The following is an 18,369-nucleotide window of genomic DNA, read 5'->3' as shown; positions in this document are numbered from 1 at the left end:
GACCCGCCAACTGCGTTTTGTCTGTTTTTCAGACCCGCCGTTGTGTCTACAAAAGGTCCAGATTCATGGGAGGGGCCCAAAATCAAAGGCAGGGTCCTCCTCCACTGCCGCTGTCTCCTCCCCTCCTCCCCCACCGAAGGGGCACAGACCACCCGCAGTAACCCCTGTCCCCCAGTCTCCCAAACCAAATCCTGGCTGGTTGCAGAGGGGAGGCCCCAAGGGGGTGGGGGGCAACGGCTGCTATCCTGCAGAGCTGGGCCCAGCTCCCTGCTCCGGGCCCTGCGACCCCATCCGCCAGTTCGCAGCACCACTCAGGTTTGACTCAGCTGCCCCGCCATCAATGCCCAGAATGCGGAGCCAGTCCCAGCCTCTGCGGGGTGAGTGTGGGGCGAGGTTTCTCTCCACACACACCCCCCGCAACCCTCCCTCCGTACCAATCTAGAACCTTCCTGCGACCCAGTGGCAGGTGGGGATCCACCGTCTGGGAAACACTGCACTGGACAATACCCAATGTCTAGCAGGCCATTGCGTGGCCATCAGATTTCAATAACCAGCATCGAAGAAGGCAGGGTTCAGGCCAGCACCCTGGGGGGAAGGTACCCACAGCCCGGTAGAGATCCCCCAAGCCACCTGGTCCCCACTAATCACAAAGGAACACAGTCACCATTATCACCTGCTACGAAAGCAGCTGTGCAAAGCGGGACGGACATAGTCAAAGTGCAACAAGGTGACGGCTCCTGAGTGTCGTATAGGCCCAGACTCACAGGTGCATTTGTGGGGCCAGAGACCTGTGCAGCCACAATAGGATTCTAAGTGGGGGGGGCACATCCTGGCTGAATGTGTGGTTTACAGGGGGCCACTTCTCTGGGACAAAGGACGGAGCATTTTAAGCACACGGCACCATCAGCAGCCCCTTCCATTACTGCTCAGTCTAGTCCACGACATAAGGAGATCCCGTGTTCTGAGACCGAGCTGCACGAAGTTGGGAGCCAGGGAGAAGCACAGGGTCTGTCTGTGTCCAGCAGCCTCAATGAAGTATCCCCCTTTCTATGTCAGTGAGTCCTGTCTCTTCGGTGCCAGCAGGGACATGACTGGCCCTGCATAAGTAGGAGGAGGGCAAGCCCCTTTGACATGCTTTTGTCCATCACAATGGGGAGAACCTGCTGAGGGTTACAGGCCTAGGTACAGAGGGGTTCATTCCAGACCCAGCTACATTCCTCTGGCCCTAGGGACCCTGAGAGCCTATGCCTACCGGGACTCCAGCTGGTGACTTTGTAGGTGCCAAGGGGGGATGTATTGGGGGGAGGGGCCTGGGGGAGCCGCTTCAGCGAGCTCATACCCAGGCCTTGACTTGAGTGCTCCACTCCTTGGCACAGTTGCACAGCCCCCCCTCCCCGTACCAGCGCCACTTCACCCCCTTGTAGACGGCCCGGGCGTAGGGCTGGAAGCACAGGAAGAGGCGAAGGCGCCGTGCCAGGCTGCAGTAGACGGCCATGGCCACCACGATGAGCGGGGACATGATGACGAAGCCGAGGATGATCAGGGCAGAGGAGCTGTTGTCATCCAGGATGGTTTTGCAGTAGTCGGCGGAGGAGTGCAGCACCTGCAAGAGACGGGAGAAAGGGCAAAGCGGGTCAGAGGCCTGGGGCAGAAGCCAGGCTTCCTTAGCGCCATCACACTCTTGTGTTCTCAGTCTCCTGGCAGGCTCCCAGTAGGTACCGGCCCTGGCCTGAAGTAGGTCTGTCTGTTCTCAGCCAGACAGCTGCTCCCGGCAGCCAGACACTTGGATCGATGGGATTTTAATAGGAATTTCAGAGGATTGTTTGTAAACACAGCTAGTGCCCTTTGTACCAGATGCACAGCCGGAAAACTCAACAGCGAGGGCCCTCGGGACAGCACGATCCATGAAAGCGCTTCAGAAACCAGCACCGTGCCCCAAAGCTGAATAATACCACAACTGAAGGGGTGGAAAAGCACGGGGCTGGGAATCAGGAGATCCGGGCTCTGTGGCCTACATGTATTAGGGGCAAAATGCTCCCTGCAAAAAGCCCATCCCCACTGCAGGTGGGGTCCAACAGAATCCTGTTACTATTTGTAATGGCTCCAAGACGCCCGGCCAAGGTCAGGGTTCCACCGTGCTAAGTAGACACAGAATAAACATCCCTGCCCCAAAGACCTCCCAGGCTAGACAGCTAAAGGAAGTACAGTTAGCTCTGTTCCCAGAAGGGAGCTGAGACACCAGGTGGTGTCCACATTGTACAGTTAGCCTGGGCTGCCTGGGTGTTGCCCCTAAGCCTGCTCCTATCCACACACACAGCCCTTTCCCCTGAATGTTGGGGTGCCCAGCTAGCCTAGAGGTCACGTGCCACTTTATGGACAGAGGCTAACCCACTCCAGTGCTGATAGTCCTCCTGAGCCTTCCCACAATCCCGCCGTGTGTCCAGAAGGGCAAACAGGTTCTTCAGCAATTCACGGGGAAAGAATCCTAGGGGGGGCCTCAGTTTACTGCAGCACAGAGACCCATGGGATATATGTCCCCAGAAGTCCTAGCAACACACACGGGAGAGTGCAGCGCGAGGGAGGACACGGTAGCACAGCAGGGCTTTCCAGCGTGGCTGCTCATCCCCAAGCGAGGCTAACCCAGGTGCTGATCACCCGGGCCAATTCTGCAGTGAAGACGCACTGCCCAGATGAAGGGACTTGCCCAAAGTCCCACAGACCAGTAACTGGACTCCTCCTGGGTCTCCATCCAGCGCCTTAGCCCCAAGACCAGCCTTCCTCTCTCTTCCAAGCCAGGCCTGGCAATTTCCAGGCTGCCTCACAGAACCTCTTTAATCAGGCGTTTAGTTAATCAACCATCATTACAAGGCCAGGGCATTGCATGCAGATAATGGAGCAGGAAATGTTAATTGTATTGACTCATCCCTAATAATATACTTTTGTATTTGCTAGTTTTTGGCTACAAAGATCCCTGATGCTACAGTGACGCGGGCTGCAAAAGCACATTGACAATGATAGAAAAATAAAGAAAATACAGCTAGATCTTAGCTTCTAATGACAGAGAAAGAGGAGGCGGAAGGGGGGAATAGATGTGCTTGTGGTTAAGGCAGCGGTCTGGGACCCCCAGCCAAGCCATCCATTCAGTTCTCAGCCCTGGCACACACTGCCTGCACACATCAGCGCTACCCTAGCTCTCAATCTTCTGCTCACATATCAGATCCCTTTCTCCTACCCAGCACCTCCTCAGACTCGGAGATCTTCAGGGCAAGGACTGTCTCTCACCACGTATTTGTACAGTGCCTTGCACAATGGAACCTCCATCTCAGTTAAGGGCTCTAAGCACCGTTACAACACTAATAAAAAGAACAGGCGTTCCAAGTGCAGCTACCCGTACACTCTGCATGAGTGGACGACAGCAGTTTCCCCCGTCTCTTTCCCTTTTAGAAGGCTTCTCTTTCTTTCTCAGTGTCCCCACAGCAAACACAACCCATCCGGTTTTAAACAATCCTTATTTGCTCCACGCAGCGTAAAGGGCAACCTATAAGTAAAGGAAAAGCACTGAAAAGCATCAACCCAAAGACAGAAGGAATGTGCTCGCCAAACTGCTACTGCCTTGCCAGAGCACAGTTCCTTCCTGCACCCGTTCAAAGGCAGAAAATAATTGTGTTCTCCAGCTATGGAAAAGGCAGTCCCTGGCTTTCTCTTCTGATCCGACTGACATACTCACAAAGGGATACAGGGATATTCTCTCAGCTGGAAGCAATTCACTATGCTTACGAACTGGAACTCAAGGCCTTCTAAGCTAATGGTCCAGGCACCGCAGAGTTTAATGGGGGAGCTTAATGTTCCAATCCTTGCTGTCTCATCTCTCGTGACTTGGGCTCAGTTTGTGGGCTAGGTTTATGATTTCACAGGGAGGCTGTCAAGTCACAGGAGACCCAACATTTAAGGTCAGCACAAAGACTCTTCTATAAAACCTAACTCACACTGCCCCGAAGGGGATGTTGCTCTGCTTATGAGCAGAAAGCGAAGCCATTTTGTTCTCAGAGCTGCTGCACCCGGTTATGGAGGGAACGCACATACTGTGCTCTCTCTCATGGAGACTTTATTATGGCTAATGTTTGTTGTCATTTTTCTTTAATCTAAAACAAAAGTCATTTTGGGTCTGGACCTACCTGATTACCATTTGTATGTAAAAAAACATGACACCCTCCAGCCTAGATGGTTTCAACTAGGCATAATTAATGCATGGCCCATACATATTTAGCCAATGGACATTTCTTTATAACTCATACATCTGGAAGAAGGGGCTGTTAGATACCACAGAGGGGTATAGGAAGGAGAGCTAGAGAGATAGATACAGAGAGTTTTTCTGCTGCCTTCTCTCCCTAGCATTATTTCAGCAGGGAGTTACAGGGGAGAGGCGGGCTTATCTTTATCAGATTTTTGTATGCATTGTTGCTAACCCCTGGTTGGTGCAAGTCATCCCTGCTGCACCACCATTAATGCTCACTCACTTCCCTAGCTCACAAGGGTGTCTTGGCACTTACTCACACAAAGCACTTTGAAAATGCAAAGTGCTTCATCCGTGCCAAGTCATACCTGCATTGGAGGCTGAACTGCAGCCGAGCAAAGCCCTCTGTCCCTTGCCTTTGCTGCATCCTGTCCACACGGTGCTGCCACTCGGGCCCCTAAACTGAGCCAAACACAACAAACAAACAAACAAACAAACAAACAAACAAACAAACAAACAAACAAACAAACAAACAAACGGCAGCCCATGCAATCCAAGCCCAGCAAAAGCATTCCCCAAAGCTCCCGGAACGAGCGAGGTTTCAATCTGGAGGAAGTCTTGACTGGTCAGTTACAAGCTGCGGGTTTTGTCTGAAAAGCCTTCTTTGGTGGACCCTTTGGTTTCAACCTCTGCAGCGCTGACCTCTTTCAATCACTCTCCTAGCTGAGAGCTCATTTTCAAGGGCGTGCCATTTCAAAATGGTTCTCTCTCCCTCCTCCCCGATGCACTGAGCTGAATGGCTGATTTTATGTTTTTAATCTCGCCCCCCATCCCCCGGCTGGCAACTCTCTTGTACAATTAATGCAGAATTAATAGGAGGTAAGGAGGGGAGCGAGGATGTTTTCTGAGAATAGCTAATGGGGTTGATGTCAAGGTCATTTGATTACTGGTGACGGAAGCAAATGAAAGCTCAAGGATATGTTCCCCCTCCCCATCCCACCCCAGCTTGAAAGCGGCTGGCCACTAGAAAGATCTTAGACCCAGCCAAGCAAGAAATTAAAACTCAACCCAAGCTGATTCAGTCAAATGAAGCCATCTCTCAAAAAGGTAAAGCGCTCTGAACTGTTTCACTGGCTGGCTGGTTTTCTGCCAGCTGCCTTTGATGCAGTTTCCACACCTTCCCTCTGGGTTCGCATTCCTCCTTCAGGGCCTTTGCATTTCATTTCACACTGGACCCCATTCAGCCCTGGGCTGACCAGGCTTATTTAGAGTATCTCTTGGGCTAGAGAAAAGACAGAATTTAGTGATGGTGAATAGAAAGGTGATTGGGGATGTGGGATATTGACAGACCCTGTGGTTCTCTTGGGGTCCTTAGCTCCCACACTGACTAACACAGTCAACATACAGGCTCTCCCAAAGTTCTGGCCTGGAATAGCCAGTCAGAGAATGCATTACGGAGTAGACAACAGGTGTAAATAGAGTCAGTGGAGAGCTCTGTTCTCAATGGAATTGTAACCATTAATACCAGGAGCAGAATCTGGAGCAGAACTTGTTAAGCTCACAGTTAAAAGAGTTTCCCACCATGGCAAGTGCACTCCCATGTCCCTAAAGTTGTGAGAACGGGGCCAAAACGAGCAATTCATCCAAACCCAATGAGCTGTGGGTGTCTGGAAAAAACAGGAACAAGTCTAAATAACCTTGCTTTTGATTTTGCTAACACCAAATTCCCACCAGTGAGGTTTTGCAAAACGTAGGCCAAAGCCATCTCTGGTTCTGCCTGTCTCTGATCATTATTAACCAGCATTCGCCTGGTTGCTTCACGGGGTTAAAACTTAGAGTCTTTTATGACACATTGATTGTCAGAAATTTGTCGATTTCACCAACAAACCTCTCAGGTTTATTAAGAATAAAACCTTAATGTTAAGTACTAAGAAGTTTACTTATTTTTTGTGCAGTTCATGGCCTTGGTATCAAACTAAACTGCACAATTCAGGCAGCTTTAGCCATAATGAGGAGAAGCAAAATGCAAACAGCAAACCTCTGAAACCTCCTAGGGCAGCCAAAAAAGCTATTTAGAAGCAGGCAGCTTCCCACCACCACAAGTAAATCAGAAGCTTTTATAAAAATCTCATTCAACATCCTTCTTCCCAAATTTCACTATCTTTGGATTCCCCCCATACCTCCCGATGCATCCAGCTGCTAAAAGGCAAATGACCTTGTCCAATTTTGTAACCTCATTGTTTTGAAGTTGGAATAAAATCTCTTCAAGCAGAGAAAGGTTCATGCCAGGTTCTCAGCAGAGGGCATGTCAACTTGTTGTGTTGTCTGCCTTCCTACTGGGCCTTTTCCCTTTAGCACAAAGAAAAAGGGTTCTCAGTACATGACACAAGCAATAGATCAGATGCAGAGCCCCCCAACCCGTCCTTTTAAGGGGAGAGACCTTGAAGGGTATAAATGCATTTGTACTGTAGCCTGCAAATTAGGTAGCTCTCCTCTCCATCTGTATTCTGTAGTAGTGTGGCTGGGTTCCAGCTAACTTGAAATCCCTACTGTGGGATGTTTAACATTAACAGTCCATCTTTTAACAATATTTACGCGAGCCAGTGCCAGACAAACCTCAGAAGAGAAGAGGCAAATATTTCTGGTAATAACCCCACTGTCATAAGTGCCTGCAAACCCTTCTGTTTCCAGCAGGGAGCTAAAACTGGATGGGTCTGGGCTGCATAGTTTGACTCTGTGGTTTTGTCTACACTTAAACCGCTACAGCAGTGCAACTATGCAGACGCTTCCACTACAGCGACGGGAGAGGCAGAGTCTTGGTGGACAGAGTCTACACTGGGGGTTAGGCCGGCTTACCTACGTTGCTCAGAGATGTGGATTTTTCACACCCTGAGCTACATTGCTGGGGCAAACTTATGTTTTAGCATAGGCCTGTCCTGAGTCTGAGCTTTCAAGGAATGTGAGCCCTACTTAGACTGTGAGATCTTTGGAGCAAAGACCATCTTTTCCTTGTACGTGGGTAGGGCACCTAGCACAATGGGGGCGTGATATCTGCCTGGGGTCTCTAGATGCTATCGCAGTGCAAACAAGATGACAATAATGTATTCCGATCCCAGGCTGTGGTTCAGCCCTTTACAAACACAAGCCAGCTGTAAAGTTTGCATTCAGACCTGATAACGTGTTCTAAGAGCTTGTCTTCACTGCAAAGTTAACTCAGGTTCTTACTGTTGGCCCTACCCCGATTCCCATCTATCCCCAAAACCTCTCCCTCACTGGTTTGTCCAGTGGTAGAGGCTAACGCCTGAGGACTACCAACACTTGAGCTGGTAACCCAACAAATCTGCAATGTGGATGTGGACCTAAGCCCCTTGAGGGCTGACAGTACTCTAAGGCTTTCCCACAATTCCACCTGGGAACTATTTTCTCACCATCTACTTACTCTTTGCCTCCCATTCAACCAGAAGTCACCTGCCCATTCACAAAGTCTGGTTTGGCCTTTGCACCCCACATTCACATGTGCCCTGCTATACATGTAATGTTTCTAGCACTTGTACAACTGGTGGTGAACAGATGGCATCTGGGGCACCATCCCCCCAGCATGCTGCCAGCTGGCTTGAAGCTGTAACTAGGGTGCTAGTGGATCTTCACTGCAAGGCCAGTAAAATCTCAGATTTTGGGACCAGGACCCCAAATCTATAATGCTATGATGCCGTCTCCAAGAAGCTGACAGAGGAAGGGACCCACTAGATGGGATGTTAGTGTGGGGAGAAAATTAACCTCTGAAGAATCTATACTGGTAGACCATGGACCACAATGCCTAGTCTGGTGATGCCCCGAGACTGTGCCCACTCTGCCAGAAGCTGGACGGGGTGGAATTCCTCCAGTGCAGCACTCAGAACCGTGGAACACGGAGCCAGGAGGTCTAGAGCGCCTCACACTATTGATTGTCAACCCAACGTGGATGCAGTCAATTGGACAACCGCAGGTCTGACTTTGTGGTCTGGCCATTATCCCCTGGGCTAAGCATCCTCCAGTGCTCACACCTGAGCACCAATGATCCAAGTGAACTCAGCAGCGAAAGACACCCTGAAGAGCTCTTTGGGTTCAGGCAGCTCAAGTAGAACTTTATGTGAAAATGTCAGTTCTTCCCACCTTCCCACTCGCTATCCGGTGCCTGCCACACAGCAGGGGGGCTGCCTTTGTTGCATCTGAGTCCTAAATCTGCGCCTCTCTTACGTTATTTTATCTCTTTGTCTCTTATGTCATTAGACACCAGAACTAGGGTTTGTTCTGTAGTGTTGGGCTGTGAACAAACTGTGCGGCTTCATGTCATTTTGATTAAAGTCTGACTCAGTTCCTAATGTGTACACCAGCGGGGGTGGAATAAGCATGTGTGATGGGAGAGAGGGCACCCAAACCAGTGGTTAAGGCTGTAAGCATGTCAGTTTTCTTTTCAGGATGAAACATTTCTTTGCTTAGCCCTCTCCTCCCACCCCCACCCCGCCAAGTGACGGTAGTTCTCGTGATTGATGCTGAATGGAAAGCCCTAGACCGTGAGATCTTTGGTTTATTCCTGATCACTGGAGGTTTTTAAGAACAGGCTGGACAAACCCCTGTCAAGGATGGTCTAGGTTTACTTGATCCTGCCACAGCACAGGGGGCTAGACTTGATGACTTCTTGGGGTCCCTTCCAGCCCTACATTCTTGTGATTCTATGATGCTGTACTACTGATCCAAGGAGGCGTCTTTCTGTTGCCTGCCAAGGAGTTTGGATCAGGCCCTAAAGACATTGCCTACTTCCTGCTATGTGGGAACTGACTGTGCTGTGGGAAACCCTGGAAGCTTCTCCCCCAGGAGTTGGACTGAGATCCCTTCCTACCCACCCCTCCATCAAACCAACCTCCTTTCACAGGGGCCTTGTAAAATGACCCAACCTGTCAGATGGCAAAAAATATGTGTTTACCTAAGCAATGGACAGGTCTGCAGAATTACAAGCGAGGGACATGGACATAATGGTCTAATTAAACATGTAATCTGACAGGTGTTATATCCTTTTGGCAATAAAACAGGCTCAGCCTGCAGTCTGGAGACTAAATACATCCCCCGATAGGCGGCCTGCTACAAATCAGGAGCATGTTGATACTTTATATTCTTCAATAAAAAACAATAGCGTGTTAATCAGATACTATTAGCCATGCCAGTGGTGGGGATGATGGAGTTTTTGGCACATTCACATTGTGCTTTTCCTGCCAAAAAATGCTTGTCAAGCAGAAATAGGAGCCACAGCTGGAGTGGACCATGGAAGCTGTTCAGAAAGTGAGCTGGAGTGTTACACAGCCATTTAGGATAGGAAGTAAAGAAGGACATTGTATCAAATTGGAACAGTCAGGGGATGAGCAGAACAGAATCACCCAGCATGGAATTTGCTCAAGACTGTCTATCTTGGTTTCTAAAAGGTCCCCCACCCCTATGGTATTTGAGACATGTGGGGATAACACCCCTCGCCTTGCCAAAAAAAACGTGTCCTGGAGTTTTTCATGACATGTCATGACTGGAAAAGGGCCACCAATAAGTCACCAATAGCATGTGCTGTGGACCGAGATCTTGCATGTAAATCATTGATCTACCTCAAGACTGCTTAACCGTGTGGAGCTGAACAAAATTGCAGCACTGGGAAATAGTCACATCAGGCTGGGCCTCCTTAGCCCTTCCCACACATACGTGATCTCCACTCGGAAAACAGGCCGAGAGACCAAGCCAGGCCCACAACAAAACTTCAGCATAATCCCCCCAGCACTGCAGCAGCATTTCAAAGAGCATCGCTATCATGAGGGGCGGAAGGAGTGCTGGAAATGTGCGATATTGCCACTGACATGACTGGGAAATGACTCTGACTTGGTGAGAACAGCTGACCCCACTGGCTTCTCCCACCGAGCTGGAGGATATAATAGTATCCCCGTTAGACAGCCCTCCTCTGCTATTTTCCTCTCTGGTTTTTGAACTCTTCACTCTTCTCCCTTATCAGCTAGTGTAATGTACTCGCTTCACAGCCCAAGCACAGTCCGATTATCCTATTTGAATGTAAGTGATAAATATTCAAATGATCATTCCCTGACTCCTACTGCAGAATGTTTTCAGCTGATTCATCTTAGGGGTCTGTAGGTCTAATAGGAATTGCCTTTTAATGTCTCTGTATTAATTCCATGCAGTTCAGAACCCTCTGCAGAAGAAACAGGGAAAGCTATGGACAATGCTTCCGGGACACTTTTTATTGTAGCTAAATGATTCCCTATTGCTGAGATCCGGGGTCTGAATAGCAGAGTGGGTCAGTGCCCCACTCCTTCACCGCTTGGTGACCTGGATTCAAATCCTGCCTGGTGGATCACACTGTGGGGAACAGTCCTGATGTTTCCAGCCTAGTCTTTGAGGGAGCTTCCAGTGCACGGCGGGCGAGTGAGAAGTTTAGATGTAGGTACACAGGGATGTGTGCAGGGAACTGTGGGAATGGCAGTGCCGGCGAGGCTTGACCCATACCCTTGCTACCAGCCGGCTGCAAAGTGGGTGAGGAGGGGGCAGGTCGCAGCTCAACCTGCACTTCTACCCACCTGAGCTCACCAGCTCGGGAGCTTCTTGCCCTGAGGTGCACGGCGAAAGGCTCTGAGTGTGGGCTGTATGAAGGTCTGGGCACCTTTGCGCATGGTCACACATGGAGAGCCTGCAGGGTAGACATACCCTTAGAGATGCTGGGCACATGCTGCAGTGACAACTGCTAACCTGTGCTCCAGAGAGCCCCGGCTGTTGTCACAAGTCAGAAAGGAGGGGCTTTGGCAGAGTTACATGGGCCTTTTGGGGATTGTGAGGAGAGCACGAGGAGCAGAGGCAGGCCAGGATCGAGGGGCGTTGGCAGAGCTAGGTGGGGGCACAGGACTGGATTAGCAGTGAGCATTGCTGGTCAGGCGTGCATTGTTGTGTGGGAAGCGCAGTGCTGGACCAGCAGGGGTGCTGCCGAACAGGCTTGAGGTGCATTGGCAAAGCTGGGGAGCGGTGCCTAGGACTGGAAGAGCAGCGAGCGCTGCAGTTCATGCCCATCATATATGTGAGTCTGTAGAGACCTGTAATATGGAAGGGTCTAACTGGTGCCCTGATGTGGCACAAATTCACCAACCATTATAAACACATTGAAAGCGGAAAGTGCCTCTGCACAGACCGCTCTGCGGGTCATCAGTGCCCCATGCCTGCCACCCCATGCCAGCAAAGGGGAGGATTCCAAAAGCATGCTGTGCCCCTAAGTCACGCCCCCGCATAGCCACGTCAATCACACCGTCTCCAGGAACGGTTCGTCACATGGGGATTTGCATGAAATGATGCTGTGTTAGAGACACAGGCTACATTAGCCCTGGGCTGTACAAGTCCCCTGTAACCTATAGATAAAAGATATAAGGCAGTAATGCAAGAGACCTACCGGGCTGGCCCAAACCTGTAAGATGTTAGCTGGGCTCTTAGTGTAAGGATATGAAGCCTACAAGCCTTAGCCTAAGTAAGTTAACAAGAAGTGACCTTAAATCACAAGACATCAGGCATAACACTGTGATAAACAAGTCAGCCCAACTGCTGACAGGTCACCACAAGAAATCATTTCATGTCAGTTTGGGTGTTTTACGACAGGAACATAAGCAAATGTTCAACCACAAAATGGCTATAGCAACCAATTGACATATATGCTAATGAGTTTGCAATAAGTCATATCCGAACTTATAGGATAAGGACATACCAACATTACCAGGGTGAGAAAGTTTAGATCTGGATGGAGGAGGCTGGACATTTTTATGAATATTCATGGTGGACATTGAACCCTATAACAGAGCTTGCCACAGCCTAGACTGTCGGGACCTGTGGCATGCCAGAGCTAGGATCGGACCCTCGTGGGTCACCATCCATCTCATCGCTTCTAGCTCACCTCAAGGCTGGAGTGCCTCTACGTTTGTTATGACACTGGACTTCAACCAATTTTCTGTTATTGCTACCAACTTGTTTGGGTTGGAGGGTTTGTGTGTTTACCAGTCATGCTACTAAAATGATTGCCGGTTCAAATGGTTTGTCCTGAGTGTGAATAATTCTAATATCTCTGGGCCTCACCTTGGGACTAGACCCCACAAAGCCTCAGAGTGAGAACTGGGCATCGAGTAATCAATATAATTACTATACAGTCATAGATCAGGGAAGAAGCCCTGTGTGTCTGCGGGGACAGAAGCACCCAGGAAAGAGGGGTGGAGAGTTTGTTTTAAAGGGGTTCATGTTGCTTTAGGCAGGCAGTGACTAGAGGGGGAGCCTTCTTTAAAAGAGACCCAGGCAGATGGGGTTTGCTCAGGAAGCAGTCAGCACATTGCACTTCATGCCGGCCTCTGGGCGGAAATAATCCTCCATTAGGCCACAGAACAGGTGCAGCACAAAGACCAGCAAAGCAACCTTGCTCTCCCCCAGCATGGCCCTGCCCTGCCCCATCCTGAGCAGGCAAGGCTCTCGCCAGGGCCAGGGCCAGGTCACGGTGCAAACCGAGACCAGACTCAGCCCTGTCAGACAGTAGCAGCCTTCAGTCGCTATCACGCAGGGCTGGGTTCACACAAGGCTCAATAGGTTCTGGATCCTATTAGCAATGCCCTGAGCCACCCCCAGCCCCTTGGTTTCGCCCCATTGCTGACCAAGTGAAACAATCTCTTGAACAGTCTCTTGGGGCATCTGCAACTAACAAGAGACCCTCCACCACTGACAAAATGCTGCTGATTTTTAAGCACAGGGCAGACCCTAACAGCCCAGCCAGCCCCCGCTTCACTCTGCTTTAGAGCTGCCCTCGGAGGAAGTGGGGCTTAATGTCCCCCATGTGGATTGTGATGAGCCATTAGCCCTAATTAGTAGACTGCAGGCAGCGGTGCTCACTGGTGGCCACATTTCCATTCCACCGCAAGCCTAGTGGGGTCCCTGGTGAGGCAGGATTTTTAACCCCTGCAGCACCAGATCAACGTCCCCTATCACCGACTCAGTCCATTTGTTTTGCAGGTCCAAGCTTGGGAAAGGATTTGGGGGGAGGGGGTTGTGGGGTGGCCTCTGTAATCTCAGCAGGGTTTGCAGAAGGCAAGTGGCATGAGCCAAAATGGAAAGTTAGCCCCGATGCGGGGGGGGGGGGGGTGTTACTAAATGCTGCTACCCAGATGCTTCAACTACATATCCTCTGAGGTAGGTCTGAAACTTTGTCACAGATAAACTCAGAGGTGGGCCCAAACTGGAACCTCAAACCCAACCTCCTGCCCAACCCCAGAGCGTGGAGAGAGCTGGGTGTTGGATTTGAATTCCCAGGTGTGAACCATCCCCTGCTGGTTTGGCTGTGGGGTGGGAGAACAGGGGTGTTTTGGGCCAGCTCAGGAGAAAGGTGCAATGGGGGAGAGGCAGGGGAAGTAAAACAGCAGTAGGTACATCAGGACTGAGATGAACTGACAGAAAGGTGGGGCATGAGGGGCAAGAGTGGAATAGCGGGGGGCTGCAGGTCAGGACAGAGGGGCATCGGCAGGGCTGTTTGTGGGGAGCGCAGGGCTGGAATCGTGGGGGGCTGCAGGTCAGGACTGAGGGGTGTCATCAGGGCTGTTCGTGGGGAGCCCAGGGCTGGAATCGTGGGGGGCTGCAGGTCAGGACTGAGGGGTGTCGTCAGGGCTGTTCGTGGGGAGCCCAGGGCTGGAATCGTGGGGGGCTGCAGGTCAGGACTGAGGGGTGTCGTCAGGGCTGTTCGTGGGGAGCGCAGGGCTGGAATCGCGGGGGGCTGCAGGACTGAGGGGTGTCGTCAGGGCTGTTCGTGGGGAGCCCAGGGCTGGAATCGCGGGGGGCTGCAGGTCAGGACTGAGGGGTGTCGTCAGGGCTGTTCGTGGGGAGCCCAGGGCTGGAATCGTGGGGGGCTGCAGGTCAGGACTGAGGGGTGTCGTCAGGGCTGTTTGTGGGGAGCCCAGGGCTGGAATAGCGGGGGGCTGCAGGTCAGGACTGAGGGGTGTCGTCAGGGCTGTTCGTGGGGAGCCCAGGGCTGGAATAGCGGGGGGCTGCAGCTCAGTGGTCATTACTGCAGTGCGCTGGGAAGGCTGTGGGTGCAGTGACGTTTGGATAGTGCTGGCCCCCTGAAATAGTCCACATCTTGCGCTTTCATCTCTCATTAAGTTCACCCATAAATGGACTAAAAGCCTTACCAGAGGGCAAATTTCAATCCTTAAAAAGCCAAGTGGGAGCCAGGAGAGAGCTGGTAACACTTCTCTGAGCCCTGGCTCCTCCTGACCCCCGGAGCAAGTGGGGAGCAGGGCAGGAGTTGTCACTTTGGATCACAGCCAGTCTCTGACTCACTCTTGGGGGCGACCCCTTACTTAGGCCCACCTCTAGCTCTCCAGAAAGCAGGCTAGAAAGAGCAGGAGCCCTGTGCTGCACCGGAACCTGGGGGCAGTGAGGACAGGTGCTTTGACGGCCACGTCAGAGAAATCCCAAAGGTCATTTCCCCCCTTTCCTAAGCAGGGGTTTCCGTGTGCCATGCCCCCAACACCACTGGGACAACGCACTCCAGACTCTCCTCAGACTATGTGCCAGCACCACTGGGGGGCATCAAGGCCTTAGGGTGTGACGAGGAGTAAAGCTAGGAGCTGGGCGGTATGTGCCGGGTTGTTGGGGGTTATTTATTTTTACCCACTGCATAGATTCATTGCTGAGAAGGTCAGAAGAAACTTTTGTGATCATCTAATCTGAGCTGGGCCTCACACAGGACCTGGAGTTTTGCAGCTCACGCTATTAGACTCCCGCAGCGACTGGCTGGCGACCGGGCGATGGGCGCTGAGCAGGATTTCAGGACTCCCTCGCCACGCCGCACCTGCTCTCCAGAATGAAGCCACCCGCTGCTGTGCAGGGGGCAAAGATAAGGCCAGATCTGGGTCCCTTCACTCATGCCTTACTCCAGAAGGATTTCTGTAGCGTTACTTGAATAAGTAAGGCATTATGCGCACTACTCTGCATGAGTAAGGGTGCCAAAATCTGTCCCATACATATTGCTATGCCGAAAGGTGTTAACAGCACCAGTCTGAGATCCAAAGACAAACACAAAGCCAATGGGGGAGGAAGGGAGGGACAAGTACTTTTAAAAACTCAGCAGAAGGCACAATTTATGCAGCAAAAACACCTGCAGACAATGATGGTAGCCACCAAGGCACTGAGCCACACGGCAAGGCCAGAGCTAGCCCGGGTAGCTTTGCAAACACAGGGGCTCGGGTATCGGTTGCAGGTTGTGTGGTAGAGGCAAAAAGCGATGAGGGGCACTTGTGAGTGTGACGTGGAGAAGAAGCAGAGACGGAGCTTCTTGGGCACAGCTCACTGGAGTGGCGGACTTGGGGGTTTCTGCTGTGGTTTGTGTCTGCTGCATTCAGGGATGCAGGACTTTGTGTAAATCAACACAATTATACAAGACCAGACCAGAGTCGTCTCACTGATTTCTCCACCTAATGGGAAGAACCCTGCAAAAGCCCTAGAATTTGGCTAACTGCTCAGGCCAAAGGGCAACAATATGCTAAAAGCCACTACTGTGTCTTTCATCCAGGAGCATCACAAAGGACTTGACAGCAGCCGCTTTTGCTTTGCCACTCATGCAAGTGGGCTGCTTCTCCCTCCATGCTCCTGGCTGCTGCTCAGCACTCCCCGGGCGCTCAGCAGTGGCGGGAGAGCCGTTTCCAGTGCCGGCCCGGGGAGCTGGCGCGTTTGACACCTGATGTCCAGGATTGCAGCGCAGACGTACCCCGAGCCCCGCACACAGCCTGCTGCACTGCTTCCCGCTTCCCACGTACTCTGCCTGGCCTCTGCTGCTCGGCGTACAGCTTAGGGCTTTGGGAGTGCTCACGCCAAGCGGATGCCACCGACGCTGTCAGAAGGAAAACGCTAATGAGGTGAGCGGAGGAAGAATATTGGGTGAAGGAGGATGAAAACAGCGGAGCAGAGATCACCCTGCACTTCATTACACACTGACACAAGAAGGGCAATTTTCCAAAGCCTGGGCCTGAAAAGAAAATGTACTGGCCTAATTAGGACGTGTAACATTGGTATCGGAGGGCAAAGGTCAATACTTAAGCAGGCGTGGGATTGCTAAGGCCTGGGGCATGAAGGACCCTCTGCTCTTCTTTCCGAAAGCCTTGTGTCCCTGGAAGAGAAGCACGGCAGCGGAAGCACTGACTATGCTTCATTACTGGAATGGAGCGGCTGAAGTCCAGCCCCGTACAAGAAACTAATTTCCAACAGGCTACATGAGTTCATCCAGTGATGGATGAACTTCAAAAGGATCAGTGTTCGGGTTCAGAGAAACACCACCGAGTTTGGATGCTTTTATGAACTTCTTGGGGCTGCAGATTTAGGCAGGGGGCGGGGGGTTTGGGGGATCCCCTGAGGCTTGCAGTACCCATCCCAGGAGGAAATGCCATGGGAAATGCTTTGCTCAGGAATGCTTCCAGCTCCTTTTTCAGATGGAATCAGGAAGTGCAGGAGCAGCCAGGAACATTGAAAATGAGGAGAAAAAAGACAGTTGGACTTTGATCCTCACAGGAGTTAGGTGCCTAATCTGGACCTTGGGTCCTATGAGAGACGTGAGGTGTAAGAGCCTGTATAGGATAGAACAGAATGGAACAAATTAAAAAGAAAAGGTTCCTGGAGCATTTCAGAAACAGGCGTATCTCAGCGCATCTTCTGTCCTAAAATCATGCAAAGGCTCAACAGGGTTTCTGCATTTTTCCTGAAACAATTTGCCTCTCCCCAGAATAGAAGGTCAGAAAAAAAAAAAAACAGCCCCAAAGATGGATCTGCAACTAGTGCCTGTATTGGGACCAGCCTAGGCTGGATCCAGCAGCCCGAGTATAATAATCAATCCCCTAGGATACTCAACCTTTGGCTAATCGTGTTTCTGCTTTAATAATTGACAACCTAACCCATTTAGAAGTCTAAAGAGAAGCACTCAGCAGGGCTGCTGGTCTAGTGAGCCAGCTGTATGAGACAGAGCATCCATTCAATCCCATGTCCCTAATGAAAGACTAGTTCAACGGGGCTAGAAGCGTGTACTTAAGCACTTTGGTGGACTCGTGTCAACCTCTTAGATTCTGGTATAAGCAGTGAAACTAAATGGCAATTTGTTCTTGACGTTCAGACTCTTGTTCCTCTTGTACACATCAGGGACCTCTGCCTCTGAGCTGCACCCTCTGCCTCTTACCTCCTCATCTTGCTATTATAAAATGGCTTTACGCCATTAAAGCTTTCAACCAAAGGCCATTAAAACCAAGCACTCTTTTGAAGGGAACAATTTGAATATTTGCTTTCATTTCCCTGGCTTCCAAGGTGAATGTTTAGTAACCAATAAGATCCTTGCTTTCCCCCCGTCACACTTTATGTAATATTGCCACTTAGAGTTCATCGGATTGAATGTTGAAGGAAAATGACGGTTTGCTTGCTGTTGTTATGCCCATTAAGTGATTACTTGGGCGGTGCGTGCCCGCCCCTACTATATTATGTCCCCAGAGGACTGCGAGCGTTGGTGCCCAATAAGTGAAATTGCTGGCACCTTTCGCTTTAGTAGCAAAACACCAGCACGATCTTCAGAAGAGCAGAGAAATTAGCAGGGCAACCAAACAAAGACCGGGGACCCCAAGGAAAAGCAGGTTCCACTTCACGGGCGCCTTAGCTCATGCAGCTCCCCGCTGGGCTTCGCCAGCAATCATTTCTCATCCTTTCATCAAGGTTGCCAATTCATTGTTTTTGTACGTGTTTGTGCGTGCATGATTAAATGTCATTCCCATGAAAGGGCCTGGGCTCAGAATATTTCCTGGCAGAAATAAAGCAGTGAATAACAAAGGCCCAGCATTCTGTTGGGAAAATCCCTTTGCAACCCAAAACCCTGTCTGGCTTATGCATTAGCAGCAGAAGCACCAGCCACTGCAAGCGTGGTTAGAAAGCTTTCAGTGCACATTTGGCTGCTAAGTACGGAGCTCTAGCTCGCCTGCAGCCCCTTGCAAGAACTTTGGAGTCCGTTCTGTAGACATTACTGAACCAAAGCTCTGAACAGTCCCGGTTACCCCAGAGACCCATCTTTC

The 18,369-nt window shown here is 51.0% G+C and overlaps 1 protein-coding gene across 1 annotated transcript in view; it reads right to left on the bottom strand.

The window, feature by feature from the left end:
- Window positions 1-416: 416 nt before the first annotated feature.
- TMEM278 (transmembrane protein 278) overlaps window positions 417-18,369 on the bottom strand; it is a 42,138-nt gene continuing 24,185 nt past the window's right edge. Inside the window, exon 2 of the mRNA XM_073316529.1 lies at window positions 417-1,603. Within this exon, the coding sequence (XP_073172630.1) occupies window positions 1,334-1,603 (270 nt within the window). The 3' untranslated portion in view covers window positions 417-1,333. The remainder of the gene's footprint in view (window positions 1,604-18,369) is intronic.

The sequence above is a fragment of the Lepidochelys kempii genome, chromosome 18, assembly GCF_965140265.1.
Source record: "Lepidochelys kempii isolate rLepKem1 chromosome 18, rLepKem1.hap2, whole genome shotgun sequence".
NCBI lineage: Eukaryota > Metazoa > Chordata > Testudines > Cheloniidae > Lepidochelys > Lepidochelys kempii.
Note: the sequence above shows the minus strand (reverse complement) of the source record. Positions and strands in the feature narration are given on the sequence as shown.